The 17632-nt window shown below is 47.6% G+C and overlaps 7 protein-coding genes across 9 annotated transcripts; 4 read left to right on the top strand and 3 right to left on the bottom strand.

Annotated features, from left to right (window-relative positions):
- The first annotated feature begins 659 nt into the window (after nt 1-659).
- SPPG_08463 (uncharacterized protein) lies at nt 660-2172 on the top strand. The gene is made up of 7 exons (XM_016756617.1): nt 660-832; nt 903-991; nt 1056-1217; nt 1289-1571; nt 1670-1773; nt 1828-1875; nt 1938-2172. The coding sequence occupies exons 1-7, from the start codon at nt 715-717 to the stop codon at nt 2079-2081; spliced, it is 948 nt and encodes a 315-aa protein (XP_016604112.1). The 5' UTR covers nt 660-714; the 3' UTR covers nt 2082-2172.
- SPPG_08464 (uncharacterized protein) lies at nt 1906-3830 on the bottom strand. The gene is made up of 6 exons (XM_016756618.1): nt 3590-3830; nt 3454-3511; nt 3061-3389; nt 2842-2990; nt 2664-2771; nt 1906-2589 (listed from the first exon to the last, which is right to left on the bottom strand). Exons 1-6 carry the CDS (start codon nt 3768-3770, stop codon nt 2212-2214), a joined length of 1203 nt encoding a protein of 400 aa, XP_016604113.1. The 5' UTR covers nt 3771-3830; the 3' UTR covers nt 1906-2211.
- SPPG_08465 lies at nt 3668-6612 on the top strand. 2 transcript variants are annotated; one of them, XM_016756619.1, is made up of 15 exons: nt 3668-3897; nt 3953-4040; nt 4101-4218; nt 4276-4423; nt 4482-4617; nt 4686-4847; nt 4908-5002; nt 5072-5143; nt 5233-5315; nt 5374-5454; nt 5510-5777; nt 5839-5975; nt 6034-6115; nt 6186-6432; nt 6517-6612. In XM_016756619.1, the coding sequence occupies exons 1-14, from the start codon at nt 3792-3794 to the stop codon at nt 6308-6310; spliced, it is 1701 nt and encodes a 566-aa protein (XP_016604114.1). In that variant the 5' UTR covers nt 3668-3791; the 3' UTR covers nt 6311-6432; nt 6517-6612. The 2 variants fall into 2 exon arrangements, with proteins under 2 accessions (XP_016604114.1, XP_016604115.1); XM_016756620.1 differs by having other exon boundaries at nt 6186-6323; nt 6392-6612.
- SPPG_08466 (STE/STE7/MEK1 protein kinase) lies at nt 4978-8065 on the bottom strand. The gene is made up of 7 exons (XM_016756621.1): nt 7561-8065; nt 7218-7507; nt 7110-7161; nt 6946-7043; nt 6648-6883; nt 5845-6584; nt 4978-5761 (listed from the first exon to the last, which is right to left on the bottom strand). The coding sequence occupies exons 1-6, from the start codon at nt 7844-7846 to the stop codon at nt 6452-6454; spliced, it is 1095 nt and encodes a 364-aa protein (XP_016604116.1). The 5' UTR covers nt 7847-8065; the 3' UTR covers nt 4978-5761; nt 5845-6451.
- SPPG_08467 (uncharacterized protein) lies at nt 7459-11979 on the top strand. Its single transcript, XM_016756622.1, has 16 exons — nt 7459-7664; nt 7716-8326; nt 8399-8441; nt 8520-8624; nt 8684-8793; nt 8858-9106; nt 9175-9415; nt 9479-9678; nt 9746-9848; nt 9912-10071; nt 10140-10210; nt 10283-10367; nt 10446-10640; nt 10710-10809; nt 10875-11391; nt 11467-11979. The coding sequence occupies exons 2-16, from the start codon at nt 7953-7955 to the stop codon at nt 11818-11820; spliced, it is 2907 nt and encodes a 968-aa protein (XP_016604117.1). The 5' UTR covers nt 7459-7664; nt 7716-7952; the 3' UTR covers nt 11821-11979.
- On the bottom strand, nt 10804-14690 carry SPPG_08468. Of its 2 annotated transcripts, none has more exons than XM_016756623.1 (13): nt 14557-14690; nt 14415-14495; nt 14216-14327; nt 13943-14151; nt 13761-13865; nt 13504-13705; nt 13228-13442; nt 13071-13161; nt 12933-13007; nt 12703-12869; nt 12272-12638; nt 12102-12197; nt 10804-12034 (listed from the first exon to the last, which is right to left on the bottom strand). In XM_016756623.1, exons 1-13 carry the CDS (start codon nt 14632-14634, stop codon nt 11934-11936), a joined length of 1899 nt encoding a protein of 632 aa, XP_016604118.1. In that variant the 5' UTR covers nt 14635-14690; the 3' UTR covers nt 10804-11933. The 2 variants fall into 2 exon arrangements, with proteins under 2 accessions (XP_016604118.1, XP_016604119.1); XM_016756624.1 differs by having other exon boundaries at nt 12102-12200.
- An 82-nt stretch (nt 14691-14772) lies between these two features.
- Nucleotides 14773-16879, top strand: SPPG_08469 (methionine aminopeptidase 2B). Its single transcript, XM_016756625.1, has 10 exons — nt 14773-14867; nt 14972-15275; nt 15350-15561; nt 15632-15757; nt 15816-15910; nt 15976-16072; nt 16135-16238; nt 16297-16412; nt 16476-16538; nt 16601-16879. The coding sequence occupies exons 1-10, from the start codon at nt 14816-14818 to the stop codon at nt 16788-16790; spliced, it is 1359 nt and encodes a 452-aa protein (XP_016604120.1). The 5' UTR covers nt 14773-14815; the 3' UTR covers nt 16791-16879.
- The last annotated feature ends 753 nt before the right edge of the window (nt 16880-17632 follow it).

The following is a 17632-nucleotide window of genomic DNA, read 5'->3' on the forward strand; positions in this document are numbered from 1 at the left end:
CAATCTGGTCGATTGACATTACATGATCACCTGCACTGAAGCCTCTAAATCCTGCTCAGTTCACAACTAACTGACTCTCCTTGCCTCTCGCCCTCAAGTCGCTACCGACGCCCAAAGAAAGGATTCGGAGACTACGATTCCTAGTACAGACACCCACATAACCTGCTAGGAGACCCAAGTTGTCTTTACCATAGTCTACCAACAAAAAATCCCGTTACAATTTTGTCATTCTGTCATCAGGTCATCTGGCTAACATGCAGTTTTTAGTCTCCAAGCCTTCGTTACTGAACATCCTCTGGCTTGTGATGCTGCCCAGTCGATTCGCTCCTGGATGCAAGAGTCTGGCTTCAATGCCATCAAGAGTTCCAGATCAAGGCCTAGTAGGGACCGCGTGTAGTGATGGGCAGTTATCCGGTTAGAACCAACCGTTACGTATTGCATGTATAATTGCTTAGTAGTAGCTTAGTTGGCTTTTCCGAACCGGTTGTCGCCGGTTTATTCCCTGGTGTAGTAGCTAGTGCCAGTTTCTGTCACCTCTACACTATTTTACTGTACCCCCGAACGCCTCGCGTCGTGGAGATAATTAACCAGATTAATCACGTGATTCGTCATCCATGTATTGTATTACCGCCCTGCTAAGTAAGCAGCTTGCCAGCTCAACTCCGCCTCTCACAATACTGTACGTTCCACTCGAAATTTCAAAAAAAAAAGACAATGGGTACTCTCGAAGACTTGCGCGAAATTTACGAGGCTTTCTGTGCTTTCGGCTCCAATCGCAATCTCAGCAATCCTCATGGATCGATGGAGTCCATTGCCGGGCCGACAATGGATGGTAACTCCTTGATAGAACTGTTATCAACTGGCAGAAGGACCTAATGCCGCAGCGACGCCATTTCCTCCAGGTGCAAAATTTGCGAAGTTTGCCCGCGATAACAGGCTGATTGATAACAAACGTGTGACCACCACGGATGTCGACATAATCTTTAACAAGGTTTGTGGGTTGTTTGATCGACGGGCAGCGAACAGTGGGCGAAACTGATGATCACTGCTTACAGGTTAAAACCAAAGGTGCCCGCAAGCTCGACTGGAATACTTTCATCGATGGACTCACTGAGATCGCCGTGAAAAAGTATCCTGGTAAACAGGGTCGGCAGGCACTGGATGCGGTTATTAGCACTATCATGAAAAAAGGAGGAGGTCCTATTGCCACTGGCACGGTGAGACAGCGCGGTATTCAGATGGCCATCTTTTGTTACAGTTTCACTGACATGTTCATTTGCGGTATAAGACGCCAAAGTCAGACGGCATTGTTGACCGCCTGACCGATACGTCCAAGTATACAGGAACCCACAAACTTCGCTTTGACGAAGCGGGGCGCGGACGCGGTGCCGAAGGACGCGATCGCCCAAGTGCGACTGATCAGCTGTCGAAAATTACTAACCGAGAAGAGACCTCTGTTCGCGGACTTCCAGTGTCCATTGATCCCGAAGAAGGAGACAAACAAGAACTGACAAGCAGCGCTGGCAAAAGAGGTCACTCAAGTGTCGTTACCGCCAGCTCTGAAAGACTTGGTAAGTGGCCATAGAGCAAAGCTCGTCCTACTCAAGTTCCTGGAAACTTCGCCTCATCATCTTTCCTACTGCAAATGTGTGGGACTTGATGGAACAAGATTTAGCGTCTAGCAAGCCCAAGAGCTCGAAATTGGGCTCAAACACGAATTTGGCCAACAAGCCCAAAACACCTCAGGCCAAAATTGACAAATCCTATGGCGCGGTAAGTCACCCATTTCCATACGGTTCAAGTGACACGTATTTACTTTGCAGCTAGAATGCCAAGGGTGGCTCCGTTTTTGACCGGCTTACCAATTCTGGCCAGGTGCGCAGCATCAAGTTATCCATTGGTCACCAGTACAGTTGCTAATATAGTTCTGCTGACAGTACACCGGAACTCACAAGCATAGATTCAATGCAGATGGCTCTGGGCGTGGCATTGCCGGGCGAGATTCCCCTGCAAAGGGGACGTCCCCAGGATCTTACAGGGGCGGTGACGTCAAGGATTTAAGTCAGATTCTACGCTCTTAATAGGGCACGTCCAGGCCAAGGATTTCTTCGTTCTTTGTCAACTACAAGTGAGCTAATTAAGCATATTCTACGTCTGCAAACTTTTGCTACATGGGTGGCAGCTCGGCCTTTCTCAAGTCTAAATATCGGCTCATGATGACAAAACCAACGTAATAATTTCCAGCTCATTTGCATTTACAGCAACCTCGGTACCTTGTTCCGCTCGCTTGTACATTTCCCAGACAGAGTACCGTATGGCACCCTTCTCTTCCGGGCAATCTGTTTTTTGTTCATAAGCGATGATTGTGAATAATTGCAGTACTGTATCCCAATCGCTAGGCTTAGAAGGTGTGGCGTGGCGATGATAATTCAGTTGAGGTAGACATAAGGATACTGCGTGTGCAGAGCAACTCGTGGACCAATCACCAAGACTGGCTTTGCGGCTTGATCTTGAGGACGTTGGGTACACACACAATTGAGTCAAGATGAGGTCAGCAAGGGCTACCTTGAGATGGGAAAATGGAAGGTACTACGGGCGACCCAAGTTGCGGTCGCCTCGATTAGGAAAGAATGCGTTTTCAAAACCATGGAACTATAAAATACCTCCAGGAACTCATACAGACGTGGGCGATCCAAACTCCTGAGAGTAGGGGTGAACATTCGCAAAAAAGACTTCATTTCTATATGATCAGCAAATACAAGAAGCGACAGCTGCCCGAAAGAACGTGAGTTAGTTAGGGACTCATTTCAAAAGAAAGCTCACACGTCGGAAATATGTCACCTCAGAGACCCATTGAGCAGCAGTCCGCAAGACCTCTGAATCTGCGAGCTCAAATTGAAGCATTGAAGAGATAACTTCCACCGCACTGGACATATTAATCTTGCGATGACGACCAAGGAGAGTAGCAACGAGGGAAGTACCGATGCTGTCTAACCCACATCGAAGAATGAGAAGAATGGGCATATGCGTCGGGTAGAATGCTGTCTAGATGGGAGATACCTTTATGGAAAGCTAGGCCGATATCGGTACGGACAAGTTCCAGAAGAAAATTCATCACCATTCGGCCTTGCTGCACTTTGGCCAGTCCCGGCAGGCATTCGGTGATGCCTGTCTGCCAAAGGCCCCATGCATCCGCCGTGACGTCCCAGAGTACTTTCCCAGTCGCTGTTTGTTCATCATCACTCGTAGGTCCGGAAAACAGCTGGTAGAAAGGGGCACTGCCATGCACCTTGAGCACCTGTTGAAGTATGGCGACCGCAGCCTGCGGTATTCCTTCAGAAAGACATCGAGGCAATGTGGAAAGACTGAACAGTGCAAACAAAATCGAGCTGCGTGGCACGATGTGGTGTTTGAATATCCAATGTACCGGCTAGATAAGTTGTAGGATCTTACGTTGGCGGGAAATATCTCGAGGAAGCAAATGCGTCTATTATACGAAGAGCGGACTCATCTACAAGTCCAGTGGTAAAATTACATCAGGAGAACTCTTGCGAAGATCACATTCCAACAACAGGAATGTCAAACGCACATTGCTTGTCGTCGAGTACATCCTGCACCAAATCCGCGTACGCTGCGGGATATGGCCTTCCGTGAACCACATCAGATGTTGTACCTTGGAGGCTCCCGCACCGCACGCTTAGAATTTGATCCACTTCTTGTCTGAACGGTTCTATGGCGTCTGGCGAGCGGTGAATGGAACTTCCTCTCATCGATTGTCACCGTGTACGGGAATGAACCTCGAAGACGCGTTCGCGTGGGCAAGGGTTTCTATCGGTGATTCTCCTATACCAGGCTTTATTCTCAACATGCCACGCACAATCGAGGGGGTGCCAACAGGTGAGTTTTACCTCCTCCATCGGCACATATAAAGCTGCTGATATCTTTGATAAAGAACTCCAAATAGCTCGTGAATGTGCTCTGCTCGGGAACTACGATACGGCCCTCCTGTATTTTGAGAGTATACTACAAACCATTCAGCTGTAAAGTATCTAGCAATTCTTTCGTACAGAAATGTGACGTCGGTAGTGATCATCTTGCAGCTATGCGAAGACGGTGAGCGACACAAGCTTACGAGAACGATGGCTTCTCACGCGGCAGGAACTGTCGCTGGAATTCCAAGTAATTAAAGATATAGGAATGGAGCTGGCGAGCTTCAAGGTACAGGAATAGCAAATACTCGATATTGTTGATGCTGAAGCACGTTTCATGTGCTAGGAGAGACCCTTGGGCTCCAATTCCTTCACTAGGAGCAAATCCTCTTTGGACGATGAACCATCGTATGGCGACCCGGTAGATAAGGATGTTTGGCCGGCCCCTGATCCACCAGCACGAAGACCAATATATCGCAAGACCAAAGCAAACGGTATACTCTGGAATCCTCCTTTATTGACTGGACTGGATGATTTCAGCTATCTTTTCAGATGAGGACAATTTACCCTCATGGGCGCGAAATCAAGTAAATTCGAGCATATCTTCAGCACGGGCAGCTGCACAACGTGGGAAAGCGGCGGCTGTCTCAAAATCTGCCGTCAGTAAGGGGAAGATTGGAGGAAGCAAGTGAGCACGAATTGATGTCAAAATCCGACGATATTCTGAGCAAGTCTGGTTGCATCACACTGTATTAGATCTTCCAGTAGTGGCAAACCTGGCACAGCATCGCCTCCTCCAGGGAAGAAGTTGGTTCGGAAAGCGCAATCTCAACCGACTCTCGTTGACCGAGTGGCTAGAGAAAAAGAGGACAACAAGGAAAAGGTTGCACCAGAGACTGACGAAAATGGGAAACCGAAGTAAGTTGACGCGTGAAGACTTGTAATACCCACTTGGTAACAAAGATATAATGCTCGTAGCTTTGATGGTGCCGGTTATGATAAGGAACTTGTCGAGATCGTTAAGCGGGATATCTTGCAGTCGACCCCCAATGTGAGATGGACAGACATTGCAGGTTACTGGGGCACATGATTTGTAGCCGCTGCCATTTCGCTAATGCTCCTCACATGAATTGTAATTCAAGGTTTACGAGAGGCCAAGAGTCTGCTGGAAGAAGCGATTGTCCTGCCCCTTTGGATGCCTGATTTCTTCCAAGGTTCTGCCCTTGTTCCTGGCTAATAACACTTACAAGAAATAGCTTGGTATTGCAAAGCCTTGTTAACCCACTTATCATTTATATTACAGGGATACGTAGGCCTTGGAAAGGCGTGTTGATGACTGGTCCGCCTGGTACGGGGAAGACTCTACTGGCCAAGGCCGTGGCAACTGTAAGAACAAAGATTTGCGCTTGCTTGCTGTCAAGAGAATCTCCAATCGTCATATTAGGAATGTGGGACCACGTTTTTTAACGTGACAGCAAGTATGTTGACGTCCAAATGGCGTGGGGATTCGGAAAAAATTGTTCGAGTAAGTCACCAGACTTTGCATTTACTGATAGCCCTCCCTCATCAATTCCATCTAGTTGCTTTTCGAAATGGCTCGACATTATGCCCCCTCGACCATCTTCATCGATGAAATCGATTCTGTGTGCAGCACGAGGGGAGAGGGCTCTGAGCATGAAGCCAGTCGTAGAGTCAAATCTGAGATTCTCATGCAAATGGACGGTATCAGCGGCTCCCTGGGTACCAATGCCGAGGGTGAGAGAGAGCCCATTGTAATGGTTTTAGCGGCAACCAATTTTCCATGGCATATTGATGAGGCATTGCGAAGACGTCTCGAAAAGAGAATATGTGAGGCACTCGTCAACTTACCGTATCGGGCAGTGATTGAGACATTTGCGACCTTTCCCAGACATACCTTTACCCGACTTAGAAACCCGCCGGGAACTGCTGCGATTAAACCTGCAATCTATTAAAATCGCAGATGATGTTGTTCTGGAAGAACTGGCTGAAAAGATCGACGGATATAGCGGCGCTGATATAACCAATGTTCGTCTCAATTTGTTTTATCGTTATGTTCTCCCCCTCATCATTGGCACCCGCTTAGATATGCCGCGATGCGTCCATGATGAGCATGCGCAAACGGATTCGCGGTCTCAGTCCAGAACAGATCCGCAGTATTTCTAAAGGTAGACAGCGACTAGATGTTACGGAAGTCTTTTCTATTGACCACACATTTGACGCGAACTACTGACATAGAGGAACTTGAAGCGCCGGCCACAAAGGAAGATTTTGAAGCGGCCATATCGAAAATACAATCATCAGTCAGCCAGGCCGATCTGAAGCGGTACCAGGAATGGATGGACGAGTTTGGATCGTATTAGATCCAGCATCAAAGTAAGAGGCGAAGTGGAGGATTCAAGAGCGGTGACCCTCTCATGATAGTCATGACTCCGAACTTTCAGCTGGCGGGTGGTATCTACTGTTCCTTCGGCGCGTGTATCCGGTAAATACCTTGTCCACCATCAACCTAGGATTCTTGTTGCAATGGACTCAGCCCATTCCCGCATATCCAATCCATCTACAATAGCATTCGCACAGAAGGGCTCTGCTAGGAGAACCGATGGTGAGGGTCGTTGTGCCGGATCTTTGATCAGACTATGTGTTGTCAGAAAATATACTGCAATCAATTTTTTCTTGAGTTGAAGTTCTGTGACATACCAGAGATTGATAAATTGTTCGAAAGACTCCGAGAAACGTCCTGGAGGTAAGGAAGGGGTAGGACCTTCCTGGACGAATTCTATCAAGTCCAGAACCGATGTCAAAGGTGGATAAGGGAATTTTGCTAATGCAATCTCCATCAAGGTCACACCAAGACTCCATATATCAGAAATAACTGTTATGGGCATGCTAGCGCAAGACCTTTCTGGTGCCATATACCCTTGTGTCCCTGTGAACTGGTTTGGACGTTGTGTTCAGTACCCCGATCACAGGCCACCATAACCAGATCTTGACTCACTGTTAGTGCCGCTGATTCAACAAGGTCCTTGCTGACGCCAAAATCGGATATCTTCACCTCTCCCAGTCGATTCAGTAGGAGATTGGCAGGTTTGATATCTGCCGGGAATGGTCAACGCGACAATAATCAGCCTAGTAGCAAAAGCTCCTGCGGCACGTATATACCTCTATGAACAATATGACACTCGTCATAGAGATAACATAAACCCCGTAAGACCTTCAAGCGGTGTTCATTTTTGGTCTTTTCAGTGTACGAACCACGAATGCTCATACCTGCACTGCGACTTTACCAACATATGCTTCTTCTATAGGTCCAGTCTTCAGGTAGACATTGCTTAATGACCCTAAATCCATATATTCCAACAGCATTACTATGTCCCCTTCATTGATGTATGCTCCGAGGAAGGTCACAACATATGGTGAACGGAGCTTGCGCAATATTGAAAGTTCTCGCAATATCAAGTTCCTTTCTTTTGCTCTGGGCGTATTCTCACGTGTCGTTATCGGAAGAATCTTGCGGGCCATGGTAATGCCACTCGGTTTGTGCAGCACTTTTGCAACCACTGAAGCAATACTTCGTCAAGAGCAAAACTGCAATATAACCTGTTGAACTTACTTCGCTCCAGAGGGGCAATGAACTCGAAATCGGCTGCGTCATAACGTACTTCCTGACTTCCCACTATATCCGTTTCAACCGCGGCAACTAATGCCGAGTCAGGGGTAAGGTCTCCGCTCCTCGGCTCACTCGACAACGATGCTAAACTTTCTAAGTGAGACGCAGATTCTGAACCTGCTAGTGATTTTCTTCGACCAATTGGGTAGAGAGAGAGAAGAGGCCTGATTTCTAACCCCGCGGGCTTCCGCCGTGATAATCCCGGGGAGTTGTTTGGGGTTATGCCCATGTCATCTTACATGCCATAAAACGTCCCGGTCAAGTTGACGCTGACAGTTTACCTCAGGGACGCGTGCGCGTTGCACCCAGACTTAGTCTCGCTGTCCTCCCAGACCATGGAGCGCACCAGTGGTGGACATGCGTCGGCACCTCCCGTCCAGGAGACCACCCCCGACCATGACAGTGTGCAGGTAGATACTCCCACCAGTACCAATAGATCCATGGCGGCTTCTCCTAGTACGATACAGATATACGCTCGGGTACGACCAACCCGCCCAAATACCAAACTCCACGTAACACCTGAACGTTATTGGTGCTCTCCTGCCGAGCAAGACAAACCGCGAATTGGGTTCAGAGTCCCGCGAGACCAAGTCGCGGGGTTGGTGAATAATCAAAGGGAAGTGTATGAATTTGGTTTCGATAGAGTTTTCGATGTCACGACGGGCCAAGACGAAGTGTTCGATATAGTAGCCAAACCGGTTGTCTTGAGGTAATTTAGCAATTTAGCATTTGAACCCTCGGGAGACTACATGCCGTACTCATAATATTCTACTTCTGCCAGCGTTATGGATGGATATAATGGTACCATATTCGCCTATGGCCAGGTACTATGTGCTGTAGGCCTCGGTCAGAGACCAGCCAGAAGAGTGCGGCTTGAAAGCTAACGTTTTCCTTTCACGAAGACCGGCTCAGGCAAAACATTCACAATAACCGGTGGTGCTGAGCGATATGCCGACCGCGGTCTTATTCCGCGGACCTTGCAATTCATTTTCAAGGAAATCCAAAAAGTACGATGCGCTGAGCCTGCCAATCCTTACCCTACACTGACGCGCAAATACGCTGGCAGAGGCATGATTTTCATTATGAAGTGAGCGTCTCATACTTGGAAATCTACAATGAAATTGGGTATGATCTTCTTGATAACACACGAGACGCCAAAAAACTAGAGGATCTTCCGTGAGTGATGAACGAGCAATTTTCATATTTACGTTAGCGATATCGTCACCGACAATTGTAAAAGTAAAGTTACGCTACAGGAGGATGAAGAGGGTAATATACATTTGCGGAACCTCGCCGCCATGCCCGCGAAGGATGAAGAGGACGCTTTAAATCATTTATTTATTGGCGATACAAATCGCATGATTGCCGAGACACCATCCAATCCGGCATCATCACGCAGCCATTGTTTGTTCATCATCAGCATGCTTGGGAGAAAGGAAGGTGAAGATAGAATACGTAGAAGCAAACTACATTTAGTGGATCTTGCTGGGTGAGTGAAGGTGAAGGTTCCAACAAAAGATAGTCCTGTGGGGTGGGTATGCTAATCAAAGTCATCAGATCCGAACGAGTTGCGCGAACAGGAATAGGAGGCAACCTCTTAAAGGAAGCAAAATATATCAATTTGTCACTGCACTATCTTGAACAAGTCATCATAGCTCTGCATGAGAAGGCACTTGGAAGACGAACACACGTCCCGTATCGCAATTCAATGATGACTAGTGTGCTCCGGGATTCACTGGGAGGAAACTGTCGAACTACCATGGTTGCCACTGTTGCCGTTGAGGATGAATTAATCGATGTAAGCCAACTGGTACTGACACCAGAATAATTGACAATAAATAATCGCTACCCACAAATGTAGGAATCAATTTCCACTTGCCGGTTTGCTCAACGCGTCGCATTGATTGCTAACCATGCGATCCTTAATGAAGAGCTGGATCCGCGATTGGCGATTATTCGGCTGAAACGCGAAGTTGCCCGACTAAAGGCGGAGCTCGCCATTGCTCGCGGTGAAGCAGGACAATCAGATGGAGAAACCTTACCAGATTACGAAAAGGACAGGTGCACGCGGAATGAAATTCTAAAAGGAATCCCGCTCGATTTAAGCTCAATTTTTTCCCCTTTCTAGAGTCAAGGAAGCTGTTGATGACTTCATATGCGACCCTTCCCTTGACGCATCCCTTGTATTTAGTGACTTCCGCAAGATTGATGAAGCTTTCCGCGTCATGAAGGTTTGGAGCTGAAACTATCCTTGAAAATCGTATATTATAAGATTCCTCATTTTTTGTATACAGCGATATATCACAGTGGCCCGTTCCGCAGTCCATGACGGGGGAGCAGCTGCCGAGAAGCCTCCAGCTGAAGGAACCTATAGCCAGCCTGCTAACGATGTGCTTCAAGAGAATGAATTGATGAGATTAAGACAGCTACTAGCTCACCGGAACAACGAGATCAGTAGGTGGATCATCCGTCTTTCTTCAAACTGACCGAATTGTAAACTTCCTCTGTCACAATTTGCGTAGACGTCCTCGTTAGCATGGTGAATAATTATAACACTGAAGATAGGGCCAAAACAGTGGATCTACTACAAACGGTAAGTTGTAAACCGGTTTTGAAGTCCGTCGTCAGCACTGGCTCATGATGGTGAGTAACCGAATAACGACAGCCTCGAGCTGAACGCATCATGGAGCAGCCGTTTCAACTCGGGGATGTTGGATCAGAGAGGATGCAAACAAACTGGGGCTCCAATGGTTAGTTTTGTGTCATTCAAAGTTCCAGAGATAATATATGAATCATATCGGATCTCGCTGTGTGGGGGGACACATCAGCCTTGCTGGGATTGACTGGACGGCTTGCAGCGAGCGTACCACAGCTCACCACGGAAAAGGCGAAGGCATTTGAGATTTTCAAGAGAGGATATCCATCAGGAGAGTGGATCGAGGGGCAAAAGACACTGCTGAAAAATAAATACGCGGAAGCTAAAGCACTGGGGGAACAAGCGAGCCAGCTGCGATCAGCCATCAGTACGTTAGAATGGATGCTTGCTTCAAATAAAATCTGTCTTTGGGTAAACTCAAAACACGCTTTCACAGAGGCAATGAAGGCCACGCTGGCACAGACAGAGGTCGGTGACGCTGCTGCAGAGGAGCAGAGCGTAGATTTACGCAAGAGAGCGTTAGAGTCGTCTGCCAGGTAAGACACGGAGAAGACACGACCATCATGGCTTCTCCCTTAAATACGAGTATATATTTCGAAAGGTACAAAGCAGCGTACCAGCAACTTAAAGACTTGAAAATTGAGATCGAGCATCTGCAGCACCTGCTCGAGCAAGCCCGGCATCGGCTTACGCGCGATTTTGAGTATTGGTACATACATGTGTACCTTGCCACGGAGGATCCCTTACTGCAGCAATCAGAAAATGATGAGGCTAGGTTGGAAAGAAGTTCGACGCTTGAGACCTCGCGTCCCAGGTGGTCTTCCATGCCTATAATATCATCCAGCAGAGCAGAAACATCTGCAAGTGCTCGGTACGATAGCACAAAGTCCGTTGAAGAGACGAGGACAGTGATATCGTCTAATTCTGCTTCGGCCTCAGTATGGGAGACGTATCAAATGACAGCGCCTACCGCGGGAGCATACGCGGCCAAGTTGGCCCAAGCATTTGAGATAGGAGGGCCGAACAATATGCATTCCGAACCAAATGACTACATGTCAGAACCACCACTGGCTAACTCCGCAGACAGGGGCCGACCAGGTTCAACGCGACAGCGAATTGTGAGTTCACGCTCTGAAAGGCGATGGTCTTCTTCCCTGGATGTATTCGTTCTGATATCAATTGTCTCGCCGCAGGCGCTGCCGAAATATGTATATCCTCCAAATGTTAGCTCTTCTACACCACAAATTACTTCCAACGTCCCGATATCCCATGTCTTTCACATCGATTCCAAGATACCGTCACGCCATTCTTCACCATCAACATCCCGCGTCGAGAGATATGGCCCTGGAAACCCATCGAGACCAACAAGCGCACTGCACACCAGCCCGGGGGAGGGATCTCGTTCGTGCCTCGACTGCTCAGAAAATGGACTGGTTCCATCAACACCAGCATTACAAGCAATTGGGAAGACTAGCATCAGCCAAGATGTCGAGGAATTTTACCGAATACGTAACGGGCTATTAAATAAAGTCGCTACTGGGAGATGATATCCGCTATTAGGCATTGGGCTGAATACACGCTGATAGTAGCCAAAAAAATTCCAATCGCTACCACATTGTAACCGACTTCAATTAATAGGACCATATCCGTTGCCCTTCGGCTATGGATTTAAAGGTGCCCGACTGAAATTCGCCATAAGCGATTTTAGCATTGAAGATCCACTGATCATATTCGTGGTAGCTATAATGAATTCCCGGTGTCCTATTCGTCGGTATTATCCAATATATCAGAGTCTCGCCGAAGTCAGCTGATGCGCAGATGATCTCACCTTCGTCTTGCTGTGAAAGGAATCGAAGCGCAGACACTTCGGTAAACGTGCAGCCTCCCAGGAAAACGATCAACGTTACCTTCTGTTTAGGTTTTACTGCTAACATGGCAGTGAAACAAGGAGACGCTGAGCACACATGTGGTACAGCTAAGTTCCATCATACCACGCACCTTTCGCTACGACTCTGGTATCGCCGGTTCTCTGGACCTCTTCGAATGTCGGGCCTGGCAAAAGCCGCATTGGTTCTTCCCATCCCTTCCATCCAACAGGTGCCGGACCGGCAACTGACTTCTCCCAGGTGGTGCTCCCGCCGCCTACACCTTTCTGGCACGCCGCTTGAACCAATCGAACGGATATAGGTGCATATCCAGAGTATACGTATGATATATCGTTCGGTTGGTGCTCATTCACATCATCCACAATAAGTCGGAAGGCTTTCCGTATTTGTGGGTAAACATGCCGGGATGTGTCCTGCTTACGAAGTATGCCGACTCTGGCCAAATTTTGCAGAGTGAGGATATGTTCATGGCCGTAGGTCTAAAGTATTTATCGACATTTAATGTTACGTCACAGGCAGCGATCTACGAGTGCGGAGTCATACCTGAATAATATCGCGGCGAAAATTTTCGTACTGTTTTGTTTTGAGCCCACCATCTACGAGAGAATACAGGCTGAGGAGACGCAAAGTCTGCACCAAGGGTGTCTGTTTATCGATGAGCTCCTCAATGTAATCGATGTGTGGTTTACTAATAATGCCGGCAACGAAATCTGCAACAAGTCTCCTCAGTTTTTGGACTTGAGCCCTACTCTCTAGTGTTCACACACACATACTCTGTTGAACCTCAAGCATGCTGTTGAAATCCTTGTCTCTTGTATACTTCGTCACTTCTTCGGCAATTCCGGTGTCTGCATTAACATTCTAACACAGTCAGCAATCCTTTTCTTTGTTCACCATGATGGTCAACTTACGCAGCTTCAAAGATTGATGTTCCGCCTGGAGATTCCCAAGCTTGCCGATGAAATCCTTGATCTGCGTGACTGTCCTGGCTTGGTGCCGTCCCTATACGAAAAGTATGTAAGACATGCTTTGCGGCATTAAAGGTGGGAGGAAGATCGAGGTACAAACCTCATAGTCCTCATGTATGCGTCGCGCAACTTGGCTCAGCAGACCTCCAACCACGGCAAAATTAAGGTCTCTCAGCTGTGCAAATAGTCTATCGGAACTATTCAAAGGTACTTTCTTGGCTTTGGTGGCAGCAGCCGGCGTGTGAGCGGTTGACGAACCACCGGAGGGAACGGCGCTTGGACCACCAATCATTGACGGGTCCAATTCGACAAAGGCTATCAAGAATTCAAGTGATTACAGAGAAAGATAAGAGATTATTCACATTTGCTCACTCACTGCTCCGAATCCCGAACACTTCGTCTATGAGACCCTCGTATGTAAGCTGCGTGGACATGGGTGTTATGAGATCCACCGTTCGATCGATAACGACCATTGCATCAATTTCCGAGAAGCCAGGGAAAATTTTAGCAGAAGCTTCCTCATCCTCCGCACTGGCGAGGACTTCGTGCCGCATGCGTAAGAGAAGATCAGCAAGCGACTGTTGCCGAACCACTTAGCATACTCTCCATCTGGCGGAAAGAGATTGAACATACTCGTGCGTACTGGCCCTTCCCAACAATACGCGGAATTAATCCAAACATGGTTTGCAGTTTCATCAGTGCTTTCGCCATGCAAAATATGGCTGTTGTATCCCCTTCCTGCAGGAGTCATCCATGAGACGCCTGACTCATTCCGCAGCTAGGCGAGCGATGGAGCCAACATACATAATACCCACCAAGTAAAGTTCACGAAACGCAGAATCCAGCTCAAGAGACAGCAAATCGTCTTCCAGAGGTAAAAGATCCAAATGGTATTCTCCCACGATGACATCTCCAAAGACACCCTCCTCTTCCAGGACCCGCTCGCAAATTAGCGAGCGACGTGGCACAAAAAAGATACTGTAGCTGATTTTCACGCCATGCTGACTATGTGTCTGAATATGGCCTACCGGAAGCGAGTGAACAAACGGATCATGACAGTATGAATACCGGAAAAAAAAATATAGTACCTGCAATACATTTCACATGACCAACTTTAGGCCTGCAGATATAAATTAGACTTTTGCAGTCTGTATCCAGTTTTCCAGGTGCCAAATGATAGATCTTTTCCACGCCGTGCTCCTGCAAGAAGGTTGGTAGCTTTAGCACTCGAATGGTGTCCCCGGTCACCAGATTTTTAAACAGTAATCAATCAACTAACCTACGGACCTTTAACAATGTAAACTCTGCCACCAAACTCAAGGGCCCGCTCAAGGAAGGATCTATGACCAATCCCTTTTTGCCTCGCACCTTGCACATTATGTCCTGTCGGATTGAGTTTATCTTCCAAAAAAATTATGGAAAGACCTACCGAGTCCAACAAGTCTATAAGCTCCTGCCTGGCATGGTCTTTGACCGCCCCTGTGCTAAATACTCCAGCCGCTTGCATCTTAATATTTGAATCTTACAAGATGCAAAGGAAAGATTGCCCCTCCAGTCTTGGGGGAGGGGGTAACCTGTGCAAGCCTCATAACTGTCATTTATCCGAAATTAGCCAAATTGGCTAATCAAAAAAACTGTGACGAAGTGGATTTCGACACCCCAACGTAGAAAAAGGCAACAAGGACCAGATGGAAAGTTTCCAAGTATCAAACGGCCTGAATGGCGAGGCGCCTAATCCTCGTACGTTTTTGTTCTTTCTCGGTGGTGCAACAGCTCCTTCTGAGAAATGCTCTTTATTTGGAGCTGTCAACTGGAGGATGTACACTGATATCTCTAATTTGCAGTCGGTAACGTCACTACACACGGGCACGTCAAGACATCACAAGCCGCCAATTGTCATGGAAGCTTGGAGTTGGCAGTGGAAGGCGACGCGGCTTCAGAGGAGGAAGACGTGATTGAAGACTCTGCAACGGAGGCTGCAAAAAAGAAGAAGAAAAAGAAGAAGCCAAAGAAGAAGAAGCCAGCGTCCGAAAGCTCAGTGACAGCTGCTGGAAACCCAGTCCAGACGGAGCCTCCATCGATTCCAGTATCCAAATTCTTCCCGGATGGTGTGTATCCAGAAGGCGAACTCGTCGAGTACAAGGATGAGTAAGTTTGAGTCGGAATATGTACCACAAAAGATGGTACAGTTTAATCGTTTCTGATGGTTCTCACGTTCATAGCAATGCGTATCGCACCACGAGTGAAGAAAAGCGATACTTGGAGCGAATGCAGAATGACATGTATAATGACCTTCGCAAAGCCGCAGAGGTTCATAGACAAGTTCGACGTTATGCTCAGAAGACGATAAAGCCGGGGATGGCCATGGTGGACATTGTCGAACTCATTGAAAATGGGACCAGGACTTTGATTGAAGAAAATGGCCTTGAGGCTGGTTGGTAGATCGAATTGATGTAAAGTAAGAAGGGCGGTTAACTCAGAAATTCTGCCTGGCGCATGCTTAGGTATTGCTTTCCCGACGGGCTGTTCTCTGAATCATTGTGCGGCGCATTACACCCCAAATACGGGAGATAAAACTGTGCTTCAATATGGGGATGTCATGAAGATTGATTTTGGAACACAAGTGAATGGTAAGGTCCAATCGGTCCCAGTGCTTGTAACTCAATTGTAGCTGACATACTGCTCAAGGGCGTATTGTTGACTCCGCTTTTACGATGGCTTTTGATCCCCAGTTTGACCCACTTCTGGCCGCAGTGAAAGATGCCACCAACACGGGCATCCGAGTGTGTAACTAGTTAAATGTGAGAGTTTCATACGGGTTTATTGACATTTCGGGTTCTTCTCTCAGGAAGCCGGTATTGATGTCAGATTGTGTGACATTGGCGCTGCAGTTCAGGAAGTGATGGAATCATACGAGGTTGAGATCAATGGGAAATCCTATCAAGGTACAGCGGATAATGCGACAGTTGGTAGTTTTGAACCCTACGCCAATTTCCATATATTTTAGTAAAGCCAATTCGCAACCTGAACGGACATTCTATTGGACCATATCAGATTCATGCAGGCAAGACGATTCCGATTGTTAAAGGTGGTGACCAAACTAAAATGGAGGTGAGTTCGACGCCCTATTTGACGTTCTCAACAAATTATGACCATTATGATACGAGAGGAAGGAGAATACTTTGCCATAGAGACTTTCGGAAGCACAGGCAAGGGGTACGTGCATGAAGACATGGAATGCAGCCATTATGGGAAGGCTTTTGATGTCGGCCATGTCCCTCTGCGGTAAGTTGTAAACCTCGCCAAGGTCAGATTCTGCAGGCTAATGTTTGACGCAACCCGGTCCAGTCTTCCTCGGGCGAAGGCGCTTCTCAACACCATCAATAAACATTTTGGAACATTGTGTTTTTGGTAAGCCCTCATATATTAGATTTGCGTCGCGCACTGTATAATACTGACGCGAGCGATAATAGTCGACGATACCTGGATCGCCTGGGAGAGTCCAAGTACTTGATGGCCCTTAAGAACCTCGTGGATACTGGAGTTGTCAATCCGTACCCTCCTCTGTGTGATGTGCGCGGCTCTTACACTGCCCAATGGGAGCACACTATCCTGTTGCGGCCTACCAGGAAGGAGGTACTGAGTCGCGGAGACGATTACTAGATTTTTAAAGTGCAGTGTTATTGCCCCCCGTCCATGCCACCCTGCGAAGCTACTGGCGTAATACAATGCTTGCTCAATCGTCTGCGACAGTTTGTCTGCCACTTAACGTGATGAGTTGTCTTAATAACCGCGCAAGGGATCTCATTATCATCAGTAGCCAGCAAGTCGGCTTCAGGGGCCTGACCGATGAGACACTGGTTGCCAGTAGATTGACAATGTGAAGGACAGTAACGTGCGTGCAAATGGTACAGTCTATCGAATAGCGGAAGTGAACGTAATCCAGAGAGTGGCTTAGCTAGGTGAAATCAATGTGTGGAGGTGATTGAAAGTGGCACTAGGACCCATTATTATCCGGATTAATCCGGTTAATCATATCGCATAATCAGCACCCCCATCTATCGCTCAAAGCGGTGTGGCATGCATGTAATGTTTTTTTTTTTTAAACTGCAGTGAGGCGCATGCTGAAGGTCTATAAAAGGGGACCTGCTCCCTCTTTCCTCTTTACCCATCCTCGACTCTCAAACCATCTGCGCAAACGCTCATCACGACCCACATCACAACCCTCATCGCGACTCGGTCAACCATGAGAATGCAGATGTAGTGGTGCCGAGGACCTTGCCCACCTGATTACAACCAACTGGAACCAGCGCAGCCTCGGAACCAACAAAGCTGTTATTATGCTGCCACATTAGTTGAGCTTGGTTGGTATGTACTGATTGCATTTTGTCATTCTGTCATTCATCTCGCTGACATGCCATTTTTTGTAGTCTCCAAGCCTTGTCACTGAAAATCCCCCAGCTTGTGACGCTGCCCAGTCGATTCGCTCCTGGATGCAAGAGTCT

Source organism: Spizellomyces punctatus (genome assembly GCF_000182565.1).
Source record: "Spizellomyces punctatus DAOM BR117 chromosome Unknown supercont1.22, whole genome shotgun sequence".
NCBI classification, from domain to species: Eukaryota; Fungi; Chytridiomycota; class Chytridiomycetes; order Spizellomycetales; family Spizellomycetaceae; genus Spizellomyces; species Spizellomyces punctatus.